At 44.6% G+C, this 23,378-nt stretch overlaps 1 protein-coding gene across 3 annotated transcripts in view; it reads right to left on the reverse strand.

The window, feature by feature from the left end:
- LOC140209663 (A disintegrin and metalloproteinase with thrombospondin motifs 7) overlaps window positions 1-23,378 on the reverse strand; it is a 248,372-nt gene that overhangs the window by 108,646 nt on the left and 116,348 nt on the right. For all 3 annotated transcript variants that reach the window (XM_072278011.1, XM_072278012.1, XM_072278013.1), the window contains 7 exons: window positions 22,516-22,665; window positions 21,252-21,395; window positions 19,374-19,518; window positions 17,397-17,489; window positions 11,540-11,685; window positions 5,465-5,634; window positions 2,602-2,735 (listed from right to left, as the gene is read on the reverse strand). In XM_072278011.1, the coding sequence (XP_072134112.1) occupies window positions 2,602-2,735; window positions 5,465-5,634; window positions 11,540-11,685; window positions 17,397-17,489; window positions 19,374-19,518; window positions 21,252-21,395; window positions 22,516-22,665 (982 nt within the window). The remainder of the gene's footprint in view (window positions 1-2,601; window positions 2,736-5,464; window positions 5,635-11,539; window positions 11,686-17,396; window positions 17,490-19,373; window positions 19,519-21,251; window positions 21,396-22,515; window positions 22,666-23,378) is intronic.

Genomic DNA, 23,378 nt, shown 5'->3' on the forward strand with positions numbered 1-23,378 from the left:
TCCTTACGGACAGCGGCTGGAATTGAACCCGCGTCACTGGCACAGTACAGGGTTATGTCAACAGCTACGTTCCCATGCCACCCGGGGGCAACAAAATGCAAAATCGAGTGTGACAGAATATAATGTTAATTCTAATCCATACAGACTCTGCCAGCTCCTGGCAATTACCTGTTCTAGTCAGTGCCATTGTTGTTGTATACCATGTGAGTCTCCTGTCCAATAAGTTCTCAGTACACCAAAGCCCTTAAACAGGAGAAACTACAAAAAGTAGTGGATAGGGCCCAGTCCATCACAGGCAAATCCCTCCCCACCATTGAGCACATCTACAAGGAGCACTGTCACAGGAAAGCAGCCTCCATCATCAACGACCCCGACCATCCAGGCCATGCTCTCTTCTCACTGCTGCCATCAGAACGGAGGCACAGGAGCCTCAGGACTTACACCACCAGGTTCAGAGACAGTTATTACCCCTCAATCATCAGGCTCCTGAACCAGTGGGGTTAACTTCAATCAACCCAACACTGAAATGTTCCCACAACCTATGGACTCACTTTTAAGGACTCAGTAATGTATGTTCTTAGTATTTATTGCTTGCTTATCTATCAATTTATTTATTTATTTATTTATTTATTTATTATGCTTTTCCTTTTATACTTGCACAGTTTGTTGTCTTTTGCACATTGGTTGATTGTCTGTCTCTGTTGTATGTGGTTTTACATTGATTCTATTGTGTTTCTACTTACTGTGAATGCCTGCAAGTAAACGAATCTCAGGGTTGTATGTGCTGACATTCAAACCCCATTTCCAGAAAAGTTGGGATATTTTCCAAAAGGCAATAAAAACAAAAATCTGTGATATGCTAATTCACGTGAGCCTTTATTTAACTGATAAAAGTACAAAGAAAAGATTTTCAATAGTTTTACTGACCGACTTAATTGTATTTTGTAAACATACAGAAATTTAGAATTTGATGGCTGCAACACACTCAACAAAAGTTGGGACAGAGGCATGTTTACCATTGTGATACATCACCTTTCCTTTTAATAACACTTTTTAATCGTTTTGGAACTAAGGATACCAACTGTAGCAGATTTGCAATTGGAAATTTTGTCCATTCTTGCTTGATATAAGACTTCAGCTGCTCAACAGTCCGTGGTCTCCGTTGTCTGATTCTCCTCTTCATGATGTGCCATACATTTTCAATAGGAGATAGATCTGGACTGGCAGCAGTCCAGTCATGCACACGCACTCTGTGTCTACAAAGCCACGCTGTTGTAGCCTGTGCAGAATGTGGTCTGGCATTGTCCTGCTGAAATAAGCATGGACGTCCCAGGAAGAGATGTCGCCTTGATGGCAACATATGTCTCTCTAAAATCCTAATATACGCCTCAGAGTCAATGGTACCTTAACATACATGCAACTCACCCATGCCGTGGGCACTGATGCACACCCCTACCATCACAGATACTGGCTTTTGTACCTTTCGCTGATAACAATCTGGAAGGTCGTTTTCATCTTTGGCACGGAGAACTCGACGCCCGTTTTTTCCGAAAACTAGCTGAAATGTGGACTCATCTGACCACAGCACACGGTTCCACAGTCTTTTGGTCCATCTGAGATGAGCTTGGGCCCAGAGAACTCGCCGGCGTTTCTGCATAGAGTTGATGTATGGCTTCCTCCTTGCGTAATACAGTTTCAAGTTGCATTTCTGGATGCAGCGACGGACTGTGTTGAGTGACAATGGTTTTCCGAAGTACTCCCAAGCCCAGGTGGCTATAATTGTCACAGTAGCATGACGGTTTCTTAGGCAGTGCCGCCTGAGGGCTCGAAGATCACGCGCATTCAACAGTGGTTTCCAACTTTGCCCTTTACGCACTGAGATACCTCTAAATTCTCTGAATCTTTTCACAGTATTAAGTGCTGTAGATGTTGAAAGACCTAAGTTCTCTGCAGTCTTGCATTGAGAAATGTTCCTTTCGAACTGACTAACAATTCTGTCACGAATTTTGGCACAAAGGGGTGAGCCACGACCCATCCTTGCTTGCAAAGACTGAGCCTCTGATGGACGCTACTTTTATACCCAGTCATGATACCTCACCTGCTACCAATTAGCCTGCTTAACGTGGAGTCTTCCAAACCGGTGTTACTTGAATATCCTGTGCACTTTTCAATCTTATTTTAACTCTGTCCCAACTTTTGTTGAGTATGTTGCAGCCATCAAATTCTAAATTTGTGTATATTTACAAAATACAATTAAGTTGGTCAGTAAAACTATTGAAAATCTTTTCTTTGTACTTTTGTCAGTTAAATAAAGGTTCACGTGAATTAACATATCACAGATTTTTGTTTTTATTGCATTTTTGGAAAATATCCCAACTTTTCTGGAAATGGGGTTTGTGTGTGTGTGTGTATATATATATATATATATATATATATATACACATCACACACACACTTTCATAATAAATTTACACTGAACTTTGAAAAGCATGTTCCTCCATATGGATACATTACACCCATGTGACTCTATCATCCAATGAGGTCCCAGTATGTTGCTCCATATGGACACTTTGCACTCCTAGCCTTGAAACTAAACTGTACCTTGCAGATTCCATTGATGCACATGTCTCGGCTGGTGTTCCCCTCAAAGCACGGCGTTCCGTCAGTCACGGCATCCAACATCTTCACTGAGAAATAGCCATCTCGAGGTCGGCAGTGTAGCTCACAGGGGTTAACTGGAGGCACAGTCACACCATGGGAAAAGTCAAGTAAACTCCAGTCATTCAACTTACTGCAATTTCTTTCTTTAGTAAGATTATTTGTTATTTAGAGGTACTGCATAGTAACAGACCCTTTCAGCCCAAAGAGTTGTGCCACCCAAATATATCTATGTGGCTAACCAACCTACGGATTTGTAGGACTTGAGAATGTGGAGGAAACTGGAGCACCTAGAGGAAACCCACTCAGTCACAGAGAGAGCTTACAGGCTCCATAGAGATGGGTGCGGGATGGTGAGGGACTTTAATAATTGATGCCCCCTTCTTGAGGACCAACGAGGGGTAAATGGGACTAACTCAAGTGGACAGCTTGGACAGTATGAGCAAGCTGGGCTGTAGGCCCTGTTTCCCTGCTGCATAACCCACTCTGTGATTCGAAAACAAAACCTTTGGTCCTACCCACAGGCACCAGTCTGTACCACTGAGGCCACAGAGAGGTCAGACATGGACCTCACCGCAGAGCTGAGAGCTCCGATTTCTGAAAAAAAAACGTTCAGCAAAAATAAAATTGAACTTTCCCCAGAATTTCCACCTGGGCGTCACAGGAAATTAGCAACAGGCTAATTTTAGCATCTCAGATCAGCCGAATCTGAGTGTCAGGCTCAAGAGAAACTATTCAAGATGTGAGGTTGTTTATTGTCCTTATTCAGTACACAAGTGTAAAGGAGAACAAAAGGACTGTTACTTCGGATCTCTTGCAGCATAAAAAACAGTAAGCATAAAAATGCAATAAATGTAAATATAAACGCAATCCAATAAAACACAATGTACAAGAAAGGGTTGATGGTGGCTGTAGATACATAAGAGATTGGTTATCTATCTATTTATTGAGATACAGTGTGGAACAGGTTATTCTGGCCCTTCGAGCCGCACTGCCCAACTATTCCTGATTTAACCCGAGCCTAATCATGGACAATTTACAACGACCAATTAACCAACCGACTGTTTCATGCTTGGACTATGGGAGGAAACTGGAAGAAACCCACACAGTCACGGGAAGAACGTACAGACAGTGGTGGGAATTGAACCCAGGTCATTGGTTCTGTAAAGCGTTGTGCTAACCACTACGCTACTGTGCTGCTGCGTTATACACAGTACACAGACAGATTGTATGTACATAAAGTGACGCCCGGTGCAGGAGTATCTGTACACAAGGTGACTGACAGGAAATGATAAAGTGACAAGAGAAACGCTTTTCGGTAGCAGCAGGGCAAATGAAAACACAATAGGACAGAGACTGTGTCAGTGTGGGCATGAGGTGTGGAGTGTCAGTGTGAAGTGACAGTGAATGGGGGGGATGAAGGGGGTGATGAGGGACTGTGGAGAGGAGTGTGTCAGTGTGGGTATGAGGTGTGGAGTGTCAGTGAATGGGGGGATGAAGGGGGTGATGAGGGACTGTGGAGAGGAGTGTGTCAGTGTAAAGTGACAGTGAATGGGGGGATGAAGGGGGTGGTGTGGGATTGTGGAGAGGAGTGTGTCAGTGTAGGTATGAGGTGTGGACTGACAGTGAGTGGGGATGAAGGGGGTGGTGAGGGACTGTGGAGAGGAGTGTGTCAGTGTGGGTATGAGGTGTGGAGTGTCAGTGAATGGGGGGATGAAGGGGGTGATGAGGGACTGTGGAGAGGAGTGTGTCAGTGTAAAGTGACAGTGAATGGGGGGATGAAGGGGGTGGTGTGGGATTGTGGAGAGGAGTGTGTCAGTGTAGGTATGAGGTGTGGACTGACAGTGAGTGGGGATGAAGGGGGTGGTGTGGGACTGTGGAGAGGAGTGTGTCAGTGTCAGTATGAGGTGTGGAGTGTCAGTGTAAAGTGACAGTGAATGGGGGGGTTGAAGGGGTGGTGAGGGACTGTGGAGAGGAGAGGCTGATGTGCACGTAGTGGTAGTGATGTGGGGTAATGGCTGCAGCTGTTGTTCAGTCTAATGAATTGGGGGAGGTAATTGTTTTTGTGTCCAGTGGTTCTGGCATGGATGTGGCATACTTTGTCGATGTTGGCTCTTTCAAGGAGTGATCAATAAAACAAAAATCAAGAACACGGACTGTTAGGCCGGGTAACAGCTTCTTCCCCCAAGGCTGAGAGACTCCTGAGCAGCAAGCTGCAACCCAGTTCACATTATTTATGACCGAGCCAGTAGCACGAATACTGTTTAAATGTTTCATATGCACTTTATTTTAACTTGTGCAGCTATGGAAAATTTTAATTATCTGTTAATATTATTGTGTTAATATAATTTTATGTGCTGTACATGATATATGTACTGTGTTTTGCATCTTGATGCCTGAGGAACAAGGTTTCATTTAGCTGTATATGTGTGTACAATGACAATAGACTTGAACTTGAAATCAATGAGCAAAGTGATTTATTTATGGATTGATTTATCTAGAGACATGGCACAGTACCGGCCTTGCAGCCGGACGAGTTGCAATGTTCTGCAATTCACTCGTTTAACCCTGGCCTAATTTACATTGACCAATTAACACACTAACTGGGATGTCTTTGGACTGTGGGAGGAAAGTGAAGCACCCAGAGGAAACCAGGCGGTTGCAGGGTGACCGTACAAACTCCACGCAGACAGCGCCAGGATTGAACTCCAAACTCTGGGATGCCACGAGCTGTCTGTGCGTCACGCTAATTGCTGGTAAAACATGAAGGGTGACAGTGAACACAAGGAACTAAATATGGACTTACTTCTGCTGAGAACGGGAATCCATTTATGGAGCTTCCCCTTGTAAGGCAGGGCATCAAACTGACTGCACTGCAGGTGACGGAAGGAAGGTGTTTCTGACACACAGGCTTTGACGTTGCATATCCTGAACCTCTTCCTCTCCCCGAGGCAGTACGAGCCACCGTACTTGGGCCTGAAAATGAGAGATGTCCACAGGGTATTAATTCATGGTTTAGTAACAGCGACTGCTGAGAAATCATGGACGTTTATCATGCAAGGCCAAGCCAGCCAAAATGGACCTCAATTTACGTGGAGCACAGCACATTACAGCACAGAAATTGGCCCCTCGTACAACAATGGAGCCCTGAGTCTGTGAGTCTCTGCGAGTCTGCTGGGGAAGTCAAAGGCCCAGTGTCTGTGAAACTATGTCCACAGGAGGATGGAGGCCAAAGATGCCCTATCCTGGGGTTAGGGGACTGTGTGTGATTGTGGGTGAGGGGGTGGGAGGGAGGAACGGGGCTTGTTTTGCTGCTGTTGATTTGTTGCCTGGTATGTTCTGTGTTGTTCTGCCGAGCACAGTGGGCATGTGACACCCCCGCTGGAGTGTGTGGCGACAGTTGCGGGCTGCCCCCACCACATCCTTTTATGTGTTGGTTGCTAATGAAAATGGCACATTGCACTGTATGTTTCAATGTACTTACAGAGCCAATAAGAAGTATTCACAGCTGATCTCCATTTAATTAATTATGTGACTTCTAAAACCAATTGGCTGCCCCTGTGATGATTTGGTGTGTCATTAAAGGGGGTGAATACTTGTGCAATCAATTATTTTGTGTTTTATATTTGTAATTAATTTAGATCACTTTGTTGCAGTCTGTTCTCACTTTGACATGGAAGTCTTTTTCTGTTGATCAGTGTCAAAAAAGCCAAATTAAATCCACTGTGATTCAATGTTGTAAAACAATAAAATATGAAAGCTTCCAAAGGGACGGGGTGAATACTTCTTCTAAGTAACGTATGAGAATAAATCTGAATTTGTGTGCCAAACAAATGAAATTAATAATCAAATCATTGCGCATTAGAATCATAGAACATTCAATTGTATTGCAGTACAATGCAATACATAATAAATGAATTACAGTAAGTATATTTATGTATATTAACTAATTCAATTAAAAATAGTAGTGCAAAAAAGGAGTGATTTTTAAGAAGTGAGATAGTGTTCATGGGTTCAATGTCTATTTAGAAATCAGATGGCAGAGGGAGGAGCTGTTCCTGAATCACTGAGTCTGTGAATCTGATTCAGAATGAGAATCAGGTTTAATATCACTGGCATATGTTGTGAAATTTGTTGTTATGCAGCAGCAATACATTGCAATACATAATAATAAAAGCTGTAAATTACATTAAGTGTGTGTGTGTATATATATTACATTAAGTCAGATTCACAGACTCAGTGATTCAGGAACAGCTCCTCCCTCTGTTATCCCATTTCGAAATAGACATTGATCCCGTGAACACTATCTCACTTTTTAAAAATTACTCCTTTTTTTGCACTACTATTTTTAATTGTATTAATTAATATACATAAATATACTTACTGCAATTCATTTATTATGTATTGCATTGTACTGCTGCCGCTGAATTAACAAACTTCATGACATATGCCAGTGATAATAAACCTGAATCTGATATTATCTATCAACAAGACGATGACCTTCCAGCCCACACTGTACTTACTGCACACTGCCAAGATGCAAAACTAATTTTCCTCAGGATCACACTGAACTGTCTCCCACTCCTTCCACCGACCACCCAGATGGTTTACATCTGTGTTTTATTTCGGCGTTCTATTAATGACCAGAACAGATGTGGTTAACCCTTCGGGTCTCGGTGCAGAGCACTCCCAGACAGCTGTAGCTAAAGCTTCGCATTGGGAACTGATTCATCAAGGGAGAGCTGCATGGTCGGGGGAGGTCGTGTACTTTATCTGAGGGATAGGTAGTGTGAGCATCTGTTTTGTTCAGTGTTAGAGACTGTAATACTTGTGAAGCAAAACAATAGTCGTGAGGCACTGGTGAGATGTTTTCTTCAACTACACTCCTGATCCTGGGCATCAACTCCTCAGAGGAACAATCCAGGACCCGACATACTGATGCAATCGTGCCCACCGGAGACTCTACTTGTTTCGGAGTTTGAGGAGATTTGGTATGTCACCAAGGGCTCTTACATATTTCTATAAATGTATGATGGACAGCATTCTGATTGAAAATAGAACATCAAACCACTCTAAACTCAATCTAATCCTTCCCTCCCACATAGCCTTCCATTTTCTTATCATCCATGTGCCTATCTCAGTTTCTTAGATGTCCCTAATGTATCCACCTTTACCACCACCCCTGGCAGCGAGTTCCATGCAGCTACCGATCGCTGTGTGAAAAAACCTAACTCTAACATCCCTCCTACACTTTCCTCCAATCACCTTAAATTTACGTCCCCTTGTATTAGCCATTTCCGCCCTGGGAAAAAGTCTCGGGCATGGAATCACTCCCTGGTATGGAGTCTCCAAAGAACAGGATCACAAGGGGCTGAGATGTTTTTAGACTCAACCAACTCCATCATTGAGGCATCTTCAAACCACAATTCCCCGAGAAGGTGACATCCTTCATGAAGGATTTCCATCACCCAGGACATGCCCCCTTCTCATTACTACCATCAAGGTGGATTTACAGGAGCCTGAAGGCACACACTCAACATTTTAAGAACAGCTTCTTCCCCTCCACCATCAGGTTTCTGAACTATCCATGACTCCATGAACACTACCTAACCATTTGGCTCCGTTTTCTATTACCTACCTATCTATCTGCCAGTGTAAGGAGTTTGTACAGAACTCTGCAAAAGTCTCAGGCACGTACAAGGTGCGTAAAGCTTCTGCACAGTACTGTAGTAATTTTATATATCGCACTGTACTGCAGCCGCAAAAAGTGACAAATTTCATTGCATGATGTGTCTGATGATAAACCTGACTGATCTGGGTCTCTATTGTGGACTGAGAGTGGGAAGGGGACAGGGAGAGGGGAATCATGGATGGGAAAAGGGGAGGGAGAGGGGAAGGAGTGGGGAATTATGGTTGGGAAAAGGGCAGGGAGAGGGGAATCATGGTTGGGAACAAGGGAGGGAGAGGGGAAGGAGAGAGGAGGGAGTGGGGAGGGAGAGGGGAACACCAATGCAACATAAGTGGGCAGAGCTAAGATGGCACCAGATAACGACTTCTTCGAGCTCAACTGAGGAAACAGCTTATTTCTACCTTTAATGTCTCTCTTTTTCCTTTCCAGGTCAAGGACCCTGACCTAGAGTTGTACTCAAACTTTTGTTCTTTCCACTGATGGTTCTCCAACCCAAGGGCTCAATGACAGACCATTCCTCAATATCCCAAGGGTGCAGCCTAGAAAACGAGCATGCCTTTAGGATTCCGAGGCTTCGTGGCCCTGGGGACAAGCCGATTCTATGCCAGTGCCACCAACTGAAGCAATGCAGGACAAAACGGAACACTGGGAGCAGCAGATCAACTGTCGGTGGCTCTGTACTCGGATCGTCTCATTTTCTCTCTCTCTCTCTCACACACACACACACACACACACACACACACACACACACACACACACACACACACAGGGAGAGTTTGTGGCCAATTCTCGAGTCCGGGAACTTGGAAAAGGTGACACGGCAGACTTTAACACCGTAAATCAGTGAGTTGATTTGTCTATGTTTCCCCTCTCGCTGGGTGACACCCCTATTTATTAGGGGGGGAGAGAGAGAGAGCCTGTTGTATGTTGAATTGTCCGGTGAACGATTAGTTTTTGTTGTACTGCAGATCATGGTCTTTTTTTGGGGGTCTTTGCTATTGCATGCTTGGTGGATGGAGGTTGCTGATGCTGAAGGAGGAGGGTTGATGCTTTGCTGCTGCTTGTGCATGGGAGGGAGTATTGGGGGCGCTCTGGGGTTCTAACATTTTTACTGTCACATTCCTTGGGCCACCCTTCTGTTTTGTGTGTGTTGCTTGTCTGTGAAGAACAAGAATTTCAGGTTGTATATTGTATATATGCTCTGATATTAAAAGAAACTATTGAAATAATAAACATTTTGTAATCAATAAAACAATTATTTGAAATTAAATGATCTTGCCCGGTCTCTCAGGGCTGGGTGTATCTGCACTCACACCAACCCCTGTCCTTGGCACTCCTACTCTGCCACCTGTCACACACCCCTCCCATGTTGCTCCACCCTCGTCATTCCCAACATTCTCTGCTCCCGCCAGATTTACAAACTCACTCTCCGCTCCACGTTGACAAATACGGTACTGTACAAAAGTCTTAGACACCGTAGCTATATATATATATATATATATATACACACACACACACATATATATACATATATATATATATATACACACACATATATATACATATACATATATACACACATATATATACACATATATATACACACATATATATACACATATATACACACACACACACACACACACACACACACACACACACACGCCTTAGACCTTTGCACAGTACCGTACTTTCCCCCCACAACTACGTGGATTTCCTCCAGGTACTCTGATTTTCTCTGCATTCTCCTGCATTACATAAAACCATTTTCACTGGAAGAGTAGAACATATCCCTCTCAAGCAAAGAAATCAAAACAGGAAACGTGTTCCAGCAACAGCTGTCAAGAAAAGTCAATTTGGCGTTGCTTCAGTGGAAAACACCCATCATATTGCCAAGTTAAGCAATAAGCCTAAAGATCAGGAAAGCCTCAGAACTCAGCAAAGTCAAAATAAAGAGAGGAGGTTAGAACACAGAACACTACAGCACAGTACAGGCACTTTATCAACTGGCGTGGATAACTTCACTCACAACTCCAAACTGATTTGAGTCTCCAAACTTAGACTCAATTTAATGACATCTTAAAACTCATGTTACACACACAAAATGCTGGAGGAACTCAGCAGGCCAGGCAGCGTCTATGGAAAAAAGTACAGTTGACGTTTCGGCCCGAGACCCTCCGGCAGGACTGGCCTGCTGAGTTCCTCTAGCATTTTGTGTGTGTTGCTTGGATTGCCAGCATCTGCAGATTTTCTTCTGTTTGTGATTAAAGCTCGTGTTCTCATGTGCTGAGGGGCCCAAGAGGTAGCATAGCACAACGCTTTACAATACAGGCGACCCTGGTTCAACTCCTGCTGCTGTCTGTAAGGAGCTTATACGTTCTCCCCGTGACTGCATAGGTTTCCACTGGGTGCTCTGGTTTCCTCCCACAGTCCAAAGACGTACCGGTTGGTGGGTTAATTAGTCATGGTAAATAATCCTGTTATTAGGCTAGGGTTAAGCTGGGGATTGCTGGGCAAGGCAGCTTGAAGGGCCAGAAGGGCCTGTTCTGAGCTGTATCTCAATAAATTAATCAATTAATCCATCAATAAATAAATTAATTTATTTATTTGCACAATTTGTCTTCTTTTGCAGTGGTTGTTACTTTTTAATGTATCTTTTTTCATAAATTCTACTGTATTTCTTTACTTTTCTGAAAATGCTTGCAAGACGAATCTCTAGGTGCTACATGGTAACATATAAATATCCAAGAGGAAGAAGTAGCTTTCTTTTTGTCCTTGTGCACAAATATTGCCTCTGAGACATCTTTCCTTTTGCAAACTGAAATAGCAGCAAATATTTTGAACATCTATAAGTGTGCAGTGATCCACTTTGCCAGAAAGAATGGAGAAAGGCCTCATATATAAACCTATATATGATAACCTCATCAGCCTCATACATGGTAACATTTCCATACTTTGATAATAAATTGACTTTGATGTAAGATTGAAGATTGTTTAACATCTTTTCCAGTACACAAGTGCAAAGGAGAATGAACTAATTGTTACTCCAGATCCGATGCAGCACAAAAAAGCACAATGAGATAAAGACTACGATAATAAAAAGAAACACAATACCTCAAGTCCCTCAGCCCACCATTCACGTATCTGAACACCACTGTTAGGTTGATACGAGCTGAGTAATCAAGGTCTTACGTGGGATTGTTGCAGTGTCTCTCTGCGCTTTGTGTTCCTGCTCCACAGGTTCGGCTGCAAGATGACCAGGAGCTCCATGCTCCCCACTTTCCGTCTGTAGTCTGAGGATGCTGGAGCGTGGGTACACACTGTCCACTGAAACACCGCTGCAAGAGGATAGCAAGAGTTAAAATGGGAGATCTGACATGGAGGAGTCTCAGCACAGCACATAGCACTATGGCAGTGACACAACCCAGACCCAGGTTAAAACCCGGCCACTGTCTGGAGGAGTTTGGACATTGCTCCCATAACCGCGTGGCGTTCCTCTGGGCGCTCCAGATTCCAAAGGTGTACGAGTTAGTAGGCTCACCTGGGGGTCCCCTAATAAGGCTACGGTTAAATAGGAAGGATGCCGAGTGGCTTCTTGCTCTGGCTTGGGAGTCAAGAACTGAAAGCTAGCAAGAAAAGCAGAAGGCTGTGAATTCTTGGAATCCTTCACACCCAGGGCATTGGGGAAGCTCAGTTGTTTAAAATATCCAAGGCTGAGGTCAGGAAATGCGGAAGTGTGGCATGGCAGTGTAGGGTTTATACTTTATTGTCGCCAAACTATTGATACTACAGCGTACAATCATCACAGCGATATTTGATTCTGCGCTTCATGCTCCCTGGAGTACAAATCGATAGTAACTACTAAAAATTTAAATTATAAATCATAAATAGAAAATAGAAAAGGGAAAGTAAGGTAGTGCAAAAAAACCGAGAGGCAGGTCCGGATATTTGGAGGGTACGGCCCAGATCCCGGTCAGGAGCCGTTCATCACAGTTGGAAAGAAGCTGTTCCCAAATCTGGCCGTACAAGTGTTCAAGCTCCTGAGCCTTCTCCCGGAGGGAAGAGGGACGAAAAGTGTGTTGGCTGGGTGGGTCTGTCCTTGATTATCCTGGCAGCACTGCTCCAACAGCGCGCGGTGTAAAGTGAGTCCAAGGACGGAAGATTGGTTTGTGTGACGTGCTGGGCCGTGTTCACAATCTTCTGCAGCTTCTTCCGGTCTTGGACAGGACAACTTCCATACCAGGTTGAGATGCACCCTAGAAGAATGCTTTCTACGGTGCATCTATTAAAAATTAATGAGGGTTTTAGGGGACAGGCCAAATTTCTTCAGCTTAGCATGATGTGATTGCAGTACAGGCAACCTGGGTTCCATTCCTGTCGCTGTCTGTTAAGGAGTTTGTACGTTCTCCCCGTGACCATGTGGGTTTCCCCTGGGTGCCCTGGTTTCCTCCCACATTCCAAAGACATACAGGTTAGTAGGTTAATTGGTCACGTGGGTGTAACTGGGAGGAGCGGGCTCATTGGGCCGGAAGGGCCTGTTATCGTGATGTAACGCTATCATGGCACCAGCGACCCAGCTTCAATTCCCACCGCTGGCTGTAAGGAGTTCATACGTTCTCCCCGTGATCGCATGGGTTTCCTCTGGGTGCTCCTGTTTCCTCCCACAGTGCAAATATGTACCGGGCTAAAAGTTCAAATCACGTGTGTAATTTGGCATGGCCAAGTCATTGGGTATATTTGAAGCAGAGGTTGATACGTTCTTGATTAGTAAGGGCATCAAAGATTACAAGGAGAAGGCAAAAGAATGAGGTTGAGAGGGAAAACAATTCAGCCATGATGGAATGGTAGAACAGCCTTGATGGGCCAAATGGTGAAATTCTTGTTCACTGTCCTATGCTCTTATGGTTTGGGTCCTTTGGCTGGAAGAGCTTGTTACTTTGCTGGATCTCCAAATAAATTATTGGAATTTCAGACTCCTGTTCTGCTGATACATCAACAACATGATGATAAAAGTATTAGTTTTATTTGTCACATGTATATTGAAACATCAAAACATACAGTGAAATGTATCGTTTGCATCAATGTAGTCCGATGATGTGTTAGGAGCACCCTGCAAAGTGTCACCATGCTTCAGGCGCCAACATAGACCACAAAACCACAAAATATAGGAGCAGAATTAGGCCATTTGGCCCATCGAGACTGCTCTGCCATTTCATCATGATTTATCCATTTTCCCTCTCAGTCCCAATCCCCTGCCTTCTCTCTGGATCCCTTCATGCCCTGACCAATCAAGAATCTATCAACCTCTGCCTTAAATACACCCAATGACTTGACCTTCACAGCCGCCTGTGGCAACAAATTCCACAGATTCACCATCTCTGGCTAAAGAAATCCTTCCGCATCTCCATCCTAAAAGGACGCCCCTCTGTTCTGAGGCTGTGTTGTCTGGTCTTTGAGAGCCCACAACTTACTAAGCCGAAGCTGTATGCCTTTGGACTGTGGGAAGAAACAGGAGCACCTGGAGGAAACCCACGTGGTCACAGGGAAGAACATACAAACTCCTTACAGAGTCTCTTCTGCTTTAAAACATGCTGAAGCACTTCGGTAGGCACAGTCCCAACAACACTTGCATTAACGAAATTATAGGAGATGGAGACATGAGTGAAATCAGCCGTGATCCAGAAGTTTGATCCAAAATGTTGATAATTCCTTTCCTCCCACAGATGCTACTCGATCCTCTGAATTTCTCCAGCAGATTTTCTTCTGTTTTAACAATACTTCTCTGGTAGTATAGTGGACCGAGATATCCTGGGGTTGTGAAAAAAAATGATAAGAACAGATGATGTTCTTTTCCTTTCCTCTCAAAGGGAGTGAATGAACAGTGAGGACTTCCATATTCATTAGTGATCAGAAGAATCACTAATTCTTCGCATTGTCAGGAGGCTTCACAAGGATGGATGCCGAGAGGTTTCTTGCTCAGGCTTGGGAATCAAGAAAAGCAGCGGGCTGTGAATTCTTGGAATTCCTTACCCCAGGGCACTGGGGAAGCTCAGTTGTCCAAAGTATCCAAGGCTACGTCCACACTACGCCTGATAATTTTGAAAACGAAGCTTTTACTCTTCGTTTTGACCTTCTGTCCACACAGAAACGGCGTTTTCATCTCCCGAAAACGGAGATTTTCGAAAATACTCCCCAGAGTGTGTAAATTTGAAAACAATTGTTTTGCGTTGTAGTGTGGACAGGGTAAACGGACAGATTTAAAAACATTGTCATGCCAACACCACAACCACAATGCTTCTTCTGCTCCTGCTTGGGACTGCGCAAGCACTGCCGGACGTCTGTTCTTGGTTCTTGATTCTCCAAAATATTCCACATGGAATTTAAACTGGAGGTGGCTTTCAAACTGGTCCCCTCAGTTTCTCTGTTTGCATCCTCTGTTCTTCTGCTCATACCCTCCGGTCTCCTAGTCTGCGGTAGTCATACCCTCGATCCCCTGTACCCTGTGGTCTCCAAGCCAGCACTGTCACTGACTGACCACCGCTGTTATAACGTGCAGTCAGTGTGAACGGCGTGAGAGTTAAATTGTAAAGTGAGCTTTTTTGACTAGATCCCCTAAATTGATTTGATTGAATCTATCTTTAAAAATATTAATGTCAGAAATACTGTGCAGGTCTGGAGGCAGAAGATTCCACTCTCTTGGTTCTTGATCCTCCAAAATATTCCACATGGAATTTAAACTGGAGGTGGCGAAGGGTGGGCTTAAGAAGGAGATTTTTGAAGAAGAAAAGCTGCCTTAAATTTAATTGGGTTTGATTGTATGATTGTGTTAGGATTAAGATTATTCCATGCTTTAATTGTGCGGGGGAAAAATGAATTGCTGTACACATCTGACTTGGTAGTTAGTATTTCAAATTGAGTTGAGTGCAGTCTTCTGCTCCTAATAGGTTTGGGTTTGATGTGGGATTGGTAGTCTTTGTCGAGTTGACCATTTAACCTTTTGTAATTGTTGATAATGTTGAACTTGTGTAGAGGACAGCTTCATGCGTGTGTTGTTTACTTTATTGCCTTCGTTAATAGCTTGTTTGGAATTTAACATCTCCACTGCTTTGCTGACTTTGTAGTCGTTTGTAACTCGCAGAAACAGCTCGACTTCATTGTCTGTCTAAACGAGGAAGTCCGGTCTGCTTTCTCCAGCGGAGGTTTTCTTCGTATTCCTCAAAGACATTTTTGAAACTTTTCTTTCTCTGTTGTTGTAGGTACTCTAGTTTTTGACCAATGGAAATAGCACAACGCTGCCGCGGAGACGTAAATATTATACCGTTTCTTCTTCGCTTGTTTTTTGTAGATATGTCTGTGCATGCCCAGTAGGAGGAGATTCGCCCAAATATCTGTTTTAGTGTAGACAGAGATATTTTGAAAAACACCTAGTGTGGACGCCTGTCGTTTTTACTCGAAACTGGCGTTTTCAAAATTATCCGGTCTAGTGTGGACGTAGCCCAAGATTGAAGTCAGTAAGAAGGGGGCGACATGGAGAGATAGTTGACAGCATGATGCTCTTCCAGCACCAGCAACCCCAGTTCAATTCCTGTCGCTGTCTGTAAGGAGTTTGTACGTTCTACCAGTGACCGTGTGGGTTTTCCCTGGGTGCTCTGGTTTCCTCCCACACTCCAAAGATGGGCAGGATGGTAGGGTAGTCGGTCACGTGGCTGCAATTAGCCAATGCAGCCTCAATGGGTTGGAAGGATCTGTCACTGTGTTGTCTCTCTATGTAAAAAAACAAAGGGGCACAAAACGCTGGAGGAACTCAGCAGGTCAGGCAGCGTCTATGGAGGGAGATCCTTTGGGCCGAGATCTTTTATCAGAACTCATCGTCAGGATTCCTGGTGAAGGACCTCGGCCTGAACCATCGAATGCTTATTTCCCTTCATACAGTGGTGCTAGAAAGTTTGTGAACCCTGCAGACTTTTCTCTTATTTCTGCAAAAATATGAACTAAAATGTGATCAGATCTTCACGCAAGTCCTAAAACTAGATAAAGAGAACCCAATTAAATAAATAGCACAAAAACATTCTCCTTGTTCATTTATTTATTGGGAAAGGTGATCCAATATTACATGTATTTGCTGGGAAGAATATGTGAACCCATGGGGCGATGCCTGCTACAAAAGCTATTTGGAGTCGGGTGTTCCAGTCAATGAGATCAGACTGGAGGTGTGGGTTGTAGAGGTGCCCTGCCCCATATAAAATAGAAACAGAAAGGCAGGTTAATGACAGAGCCTGGTCTTCTAAAGAAAGATCTATTTAAGTGCACCATGCCTCAATCAAAACAATTTTCAGAGGACCTTAGAGGAAGGATTGTAGAGATGCATGAAGCTGGAAAAGCCTACCACAGTATTTCTAAAGACTTGAGTGTTCATCAGTCCACAGTAAGAGAAGTTGTCTACAAATGGAGGAAATTCAGTACTGTTACTACTCACCCTAGGAGTGGGCCTCCTGCAAAGATCATTAATTTGACCATCATAGCCCTCCCCACCATTGAGCACATCGACACAAAGCACTGTCACAGGAAAGCAACGTCCATCGTCAGAGACCCCCACCATCCAGGCCATGCTCTCTTCTTGCTACTGCCATCAGGAAGAAGGTACAAGAACCTCAGGTTTCACGTCACTAGGTTCAAGACTGTAATTGCCCTTCAACCATCAGACCCCTGAACCACAGGGGATAACTCCACTCACCCCAACTCTGAACTGTTCCCACAACTAATGGACTCACTTTCAAGGACTCTTCATCTCATGCTTTCCACCTTTATTGCTTATTTATTTTTTTTTGTATTTGTACAGCTTGCTCTCTTTTGTACTCTGGTGGAATGCCTAAGTTGGTGCGGTCTTTCATTGATTCTGTTATGGTTATTATTTGATCATGGATTTATTAAGTATCTCTGAAAGAAAATGAATCTCAGGGTTGTATATGGTGCCACATGTATACTTTGATAATAAATTTACTTAGAACTTTGTAATCAATGCATGATGAAGAACTGGATCAACCTGTACCTTGTTGTCCCCACACTTCGTACCGTCCACGGCAGCGTCGAGCTTGGAATGGCAAGTGTTTCCCACGGTGCACCACAGGGTGTTGCAGACATTCTGTTTGGAAGAGACAGAGGGAATTATCTCACTTCAAGCAACAATTCACAACTCAAAATGGATATAAAATTCAAGTGATTTGGGCTTTTTGCCAATGCCCAACCCCATCCAGTAAATATCTTTCACTAACCAAGCCACACTGTGTGACTCTCTGCCATAACATCATGAGAGATAGGAACAGAATTAGACTGTTCTGCCCATTGAGTCTGCTCTGCCATTTTCTCATGGCTGACTTATTATCCCTCTCAACCCGATTTTCTTGCCTTCTCCCTGTAAACTTTGACACCCTGACTAATCAAGATCGTATCAACCTCCACTTTAAATATACCCAATGACTTGGCCTCCACAGCTGCCTGTGGCAATGAATTCCACAGATTCCCCACCCTCTGGCTAAAGAAATTCCTCCTCATCTCTGTTCCAAAGGGATTATATCTTGGCCATTCCTTTTACTCTTCCCGACCTTCTGGGAGAAGATACAGGAGCGTGAAAGCCTAGACCATAAGAATAAAGCATAGGAGCAGAAATAGGCTAATCAGCCCATCGAGTCTGCTCTGCCAGACTCACTTCCCTGCTGCAGTCAGACTCCTGAACCAATCACCTCTTTCACATCCCACATTCTCCGATCATTAACTCCACCTCTCTCAGTTTCTTCTGTGACAGGGTCCTGAATTACCCCTATGAACTGTGCTCGTTTACCCCTATTAACTGTGCTTTTGAAAAAGAGAGTTATTTAACATCGATATCTTGTGTTGAAGAGAGACAGAGACAAAGACTAACTGTTGGACTGTCCCTTTAAGGCACTGGAAGTAACTTTTGGATTTCTGCTGAGTTGGAAAGAGAGATGGCACCGAGCAGCTCATAAGTTGCTATGGTAACCAAGGGCGGTTGTTTGATGGACAATCGATGTTATGATTTTCGGTGGGTTGTTGCTACTTCCCAAGGACATGGCATGCTAGTGTATTTCTTACACAGAGAAGGGAAGGAGGAGTTATTTGAATGACAGCTGGTATCCAGTATGGTGAGATAAATAGGAGGTCAGATGACATAGACCTCAAACACGTTTTGGACACTGAATGAGCTTTGTTGTGCCCGCAGAAAAAGTGGGTTTTTGGAGGATCGATCAGTGGCTCTTGCAGTGAAAAGGAAAGGGGTTGATTAGTGGGGAGTTGTCCATGTGTCCACTTTTGCCTGGGTGATAGCTCCACCACAGAAAACCGGTCCCGTTTGTTGTGGTCACAGTCGGTGACTTTTAAAGAATTTCGGAGGACAATGAGAAGACCGACGGCGTCAGCTCACCTGAAGACTCAAATCTCTCCCTCTCTCTATCACTACTCAACTCCATACCATGAACTGAACTGAACTTTACTCATCATCATAAGACTGTATCTTTTTACCCCTAGACTTGAAGTAGCTTGGTTTATCATATATATTTCCACACGTACTGATATATTCACTAATATATATATTCACTAATATATTCACCGATATATTGCTAACCTGTTTGATTTACCTACATTTATATTACTGTATTGCGTAGTTACTAATAAATATTATTAGTTAATAGCAATACTGGACTCCAAAGTGTTTTCCATCTCTGCTGGTTCTTTATTTTCGTCACGGGGTACACGACACTTCAGTAACTGGTTTTTCTTTTTGCACTGCTTCAGACTGCACTTCAGTCTTTGCACCACTCTCAGGCCTTGTGTCCATTTCTGTATGTATTGCTGCGTTTATAATCACTATGTACACTGTTCACTCTGTGAGCTTCTTATGAGTTGCAGCTTGGTGTTTGTGACAATACACTGATCTACATCTGCTATGACTTCCCACTGACTGGAACCTTCAGGACTGAGGGAGGTGAAAGGTCAAGGGTTGCGGGCTTACATCCACGTTATCGCAGAACGCTGATTTGGCTCCATACTGCAGCCGACACTGATGATTGGCATCGTACAGCACCCCCGGTGCTACTGAGGGTAACTCGATGGCTTCTTTGGCGGGCCGATCATCTAAGCAGAGGCCCCAACCACGGCTGGAAATGACAACCGGACAAAGTCAGAACCATGTGTCGAAACAACCAAAAGCAGCCACAGCGGCTCCAGTGAAAACTCAAAGTACAAAATACATTTATTATCGAAGTATGTATACACTATATCACCTTGAGATTTGTCTCCTTGCAGACAGCCACAAAAAAAAGGAACACAATAGAACCCGTCTAAAGAAAAACCCCACACAACCAATCTGAAAGAGCTCAGCAGGCCAGGCAGCTTCAAAACAGAAAAGAGTAAACAGTCGATGTTTTGAGTGCCAAGACTATTCATCAAGACTCAGTCCTGATGAAGGGTCATGGCCTGAAATATTGACTGTTTATTCCTCTCCACAGATGCTGCCTGACCTGCTGAGTTCCTGTGTGTTGCTATTTAATTTACACGTCGTGCGTATGAATTAAGTGTACCGTGTTGTGTATTTTTGTCCAGGTGAACATTGTTTCACTTTGCTACATACATGTACTGTACTGTGCAAAAGTCTTAGGCGCATATATATAGTTAGGCTACAGTACTGTAGTAATTATATATATTGCACTGTACTGCTGCCTCAAAAAGAAACAAATTTCATGATATATGTGAGTGATGATAAACCTGATTCTGATCTGGGTCTCTATTATGGACTGAGAGTGGGAAGGGGGCAGGGAGAGGGGAATCATGGTTGGGAAAAGGGGGAAGGGAGAGGGGAGGGAGCGGGAAGCACCAGAGAGACATTCTGTAATAATCCATATACCAATTGTTTGGAACCATGTGACATTGCCTGGTGTCTCAGGGCTGGGTGCATCTGCACCCACCCCACCACTACCCAGCCCCTGGCGCTTCTTCTCTGCCACCTGCCCCACACCCTCCTGTGCCATTCCACCCTCGCTATTCCAAACATCCATTGCTCCCGCCAGACTTACAAACTCTTTCTCCGCATCGTGTTGACAAATACGATGCTGTGCAAAAGTCTAAAGCACAACCCTCTCCCTGGCTACACTTACTTGTGCCTTAAGACTTTTCCATAGTACTGGATATGGCTGACCTCCAAGAGGACCACAACCTCGTCGTGGTTAGGAGCTTGTGTGCCTCGATGACCTGGAGAGCTATGTTGGCTGGAGCCAAGGCTTTATGCTTTGGCTGGTAGGGTTACCATGACAAGCAGGTCAAAGGGTAGAGGCCAGACTAAGAGTGGTCCACCAGTCCTCCAGGTTTGGGGGTTCAGCTCAAGGCAAACAACCCTGACTGGTCAAACAAAACTGTTACGGAAAAAGCACTGAAGAATCTTCCTACACCTGAGTACGATAGTATTCCTGAGTCTCGACCTAGGACTTGCATGACTGACAGTAGTGAAAACCATGAGGAAGCTACTGACACAATGAAGGAACACTGCCAGAGATGGAGGACCTTCATCGTTGCCCTGAATGCCAGCAGTGTAACAGGTCAGGCAGTAAGTAACCGTATGGTTATAAGTACACGGCGAATGACAACGAACTTTGGGTCTCACCCTATCAGAGAGACTCTCCTTCTGTCCATCCCTCCCACATCTTCTCTGCAACTTTTCTCACTTCCCCAGTTCTGATGAAGTGCCTCAGACCTTAAACGTTCCCTCTGTTTCTCTCTCCGCAGATCTGTTGAGTGTTTTATAACCCTTGTCCCGAACAGTGACATCAGAGGCCGAGGACGAACCGACCCACCCGCCTCCCCAGGCGATAGCGGATTCAGAACGCAGGTCACTTACTCGAGGAAGCGGGTGATATACTCTCTGCTGCATCGGGACCAGGTGAGTGGGCTGGTGTCGTACAGCAGCTGGGGAGACATGATGAACGGCCTCTTCCCAATGGGCTCGCAGTCGTTGCCGGTCCCGTCGTGCTGGATCCCAAAGCTATACAAAAGATCCCGGGAAACAGAAGGAAAGATGAGTTGTATCAGGAGGCCGGGCAGGTTGCACCTCAACGCCAGATCTGCAGGTACCTCACCAACTTACAACATAAATGTGCATCACATCAGCATGCTAACATACAAATATACTGTATGGTACAGGAAATGCACTGCAGAAGATAGGAAGCCTCTAAAATGATTAGTCAAAACTTCCCAGCACATCACTAGCAGCAGGCTACAAGCCATCAAGGACATGTATACAGAAAGGTGCCAGAAAAGGGCAGTAACATCAAGAAGGATCCCACCCGTCCTGCTCATGGACTGTTTGTCCCTCTCCCATCAGTAAGGAAGCTCTGCATCATCCACATGAGGAACAGCAGACTCAAAAACAGTTACTTTCCCCAAGCAGTAAGGCTGAGCAACACCTCCACCCACTAACCCACCCCTCCACACCCCAACCACCACTACTTTATCATTTCCTGTCAGGGTCACCTTATGTACAGACACTCCTGGATCAAGCGTCACTTTACGTACATTTAATCAGTCTATCTGTATAAACTAACCTTATGCATTTATGTTTATTGTGTTTTTTATGCTCATGTGTTTTCTAATGCTGCATCGTACCCAGAGTAACCATCACTTTGCTCTCGTTTACGCTCATGTACTGAAGAATAGCACCTGGACACAGAGCTCCCTGTCTCTACCACTTCCAGGGCAAAGATGAAACTTTCCATACAATAAGGTTGCTCAGGAGAAAACCCTGGCCCTGGTCACAAAGGGTGTGAGAATATTGGTCACGGGTTACGACCTTGGTCTCAACATCCCTGAAGATCTATCTTGGGCCCAACGTATCAATGCCGCAGGAGCAGGAAGGAGGCACGCCAGTGGCTACATTTCCTTACGAGTTAGATTTGGTATGTCACCAAAGACTCGCCAAGTTCCACAGATGTACCATGGAAAGCATTGTAACTGGTTGTGTCTCTGGTATGGAGGGGCCATTGCACAAGATTTCTAAAGCTGCAGAGGTTTGAAAACTCAGCCAGCTCCATCATGGGCACTGGCATCCAGGACACCTTCAAACGGCGATGCCTGAGAAAGGCAGCGCCCAGCCATCCTGTACTTACTTGTGTCCGAGCTCATGCGCGACTGTGAAAGCCAGGGGGAGGCCCGTGTCCTCGTTAATGCTGCAGCTCCTGTGCGGTTGGCACATCCCAGAGACATGCGACAATCCCAGCGTCTCACACGGGCGGTTCATGCCAGCACACACGTCCTTCCTAGTCAGCACAAGAACAGCAGCCATCAAAACCCCCACCTACCGAGAGGTTTACAAAGTTTTGACAGAGGTGTACAAATTCACGAGGGGCAAGCGGGCGCTTTCCACTGTGACTGTAACAAGAGGCCATGGGTTAAGGGTGAAAGGAGAAATGTTTAAGGGGGACATGAGGGGAATTTCTTCACTCAGAGTGTGGAACAAGCTACCGGCAGAAGTGGTGGATGCGGTTCAATTTCAACATTTAAGAGAAATTTGGATGATGGGGAAGGAATGGAGGGCTATGGTCCGGTTGCAGATCGATGGGACTAGGCAGATTCAGAAGGAATGGGCCAAAGGGCCTGTTTTTATGCTATAGTGTTCTATGACTCTAACTATATTATCCCCCTGAGGCACAGCCACGCTTGGCAGTGCAAACACCTGGTGACAGGTTTAGGATCCCACCGACTGTTGATTAAGATAAATCAGATTCAGATTAATTTATCACATGGCCATCAAAGCAGACAGGGAAATGCATCGTTCACGTTAACAACAAACACACCGAAGGATGTGCTGGGGGCAGCCTGCAAGAGTCACCACGCAACCAGCTTAGCATTTCCATAAGGCTCAGCAGAACACAGAACACCACACAGAACATGCCAAGCAGTAAAGCAACAACAGTGAGACAAGTCTCATTCCTGCCTCCATCCCACCCACTCACTCACAATCCTCTAATCC

The sequence above is a fragment of the Mobula birostris genome, chromosome 14 (assembly GCF_030028105.1).
Source record: "Mobula birostris isolate sMobBir1 chromosome 14, sMobBir1.hap1, whole genome shotgun sequence".
Taxonomy (NCBI): Eukaryota; Metazoa; Chordata; class Chondrichthyes; order Myliobatiformes; family Myliobatidae; genus Mobula; species Mobula birostris.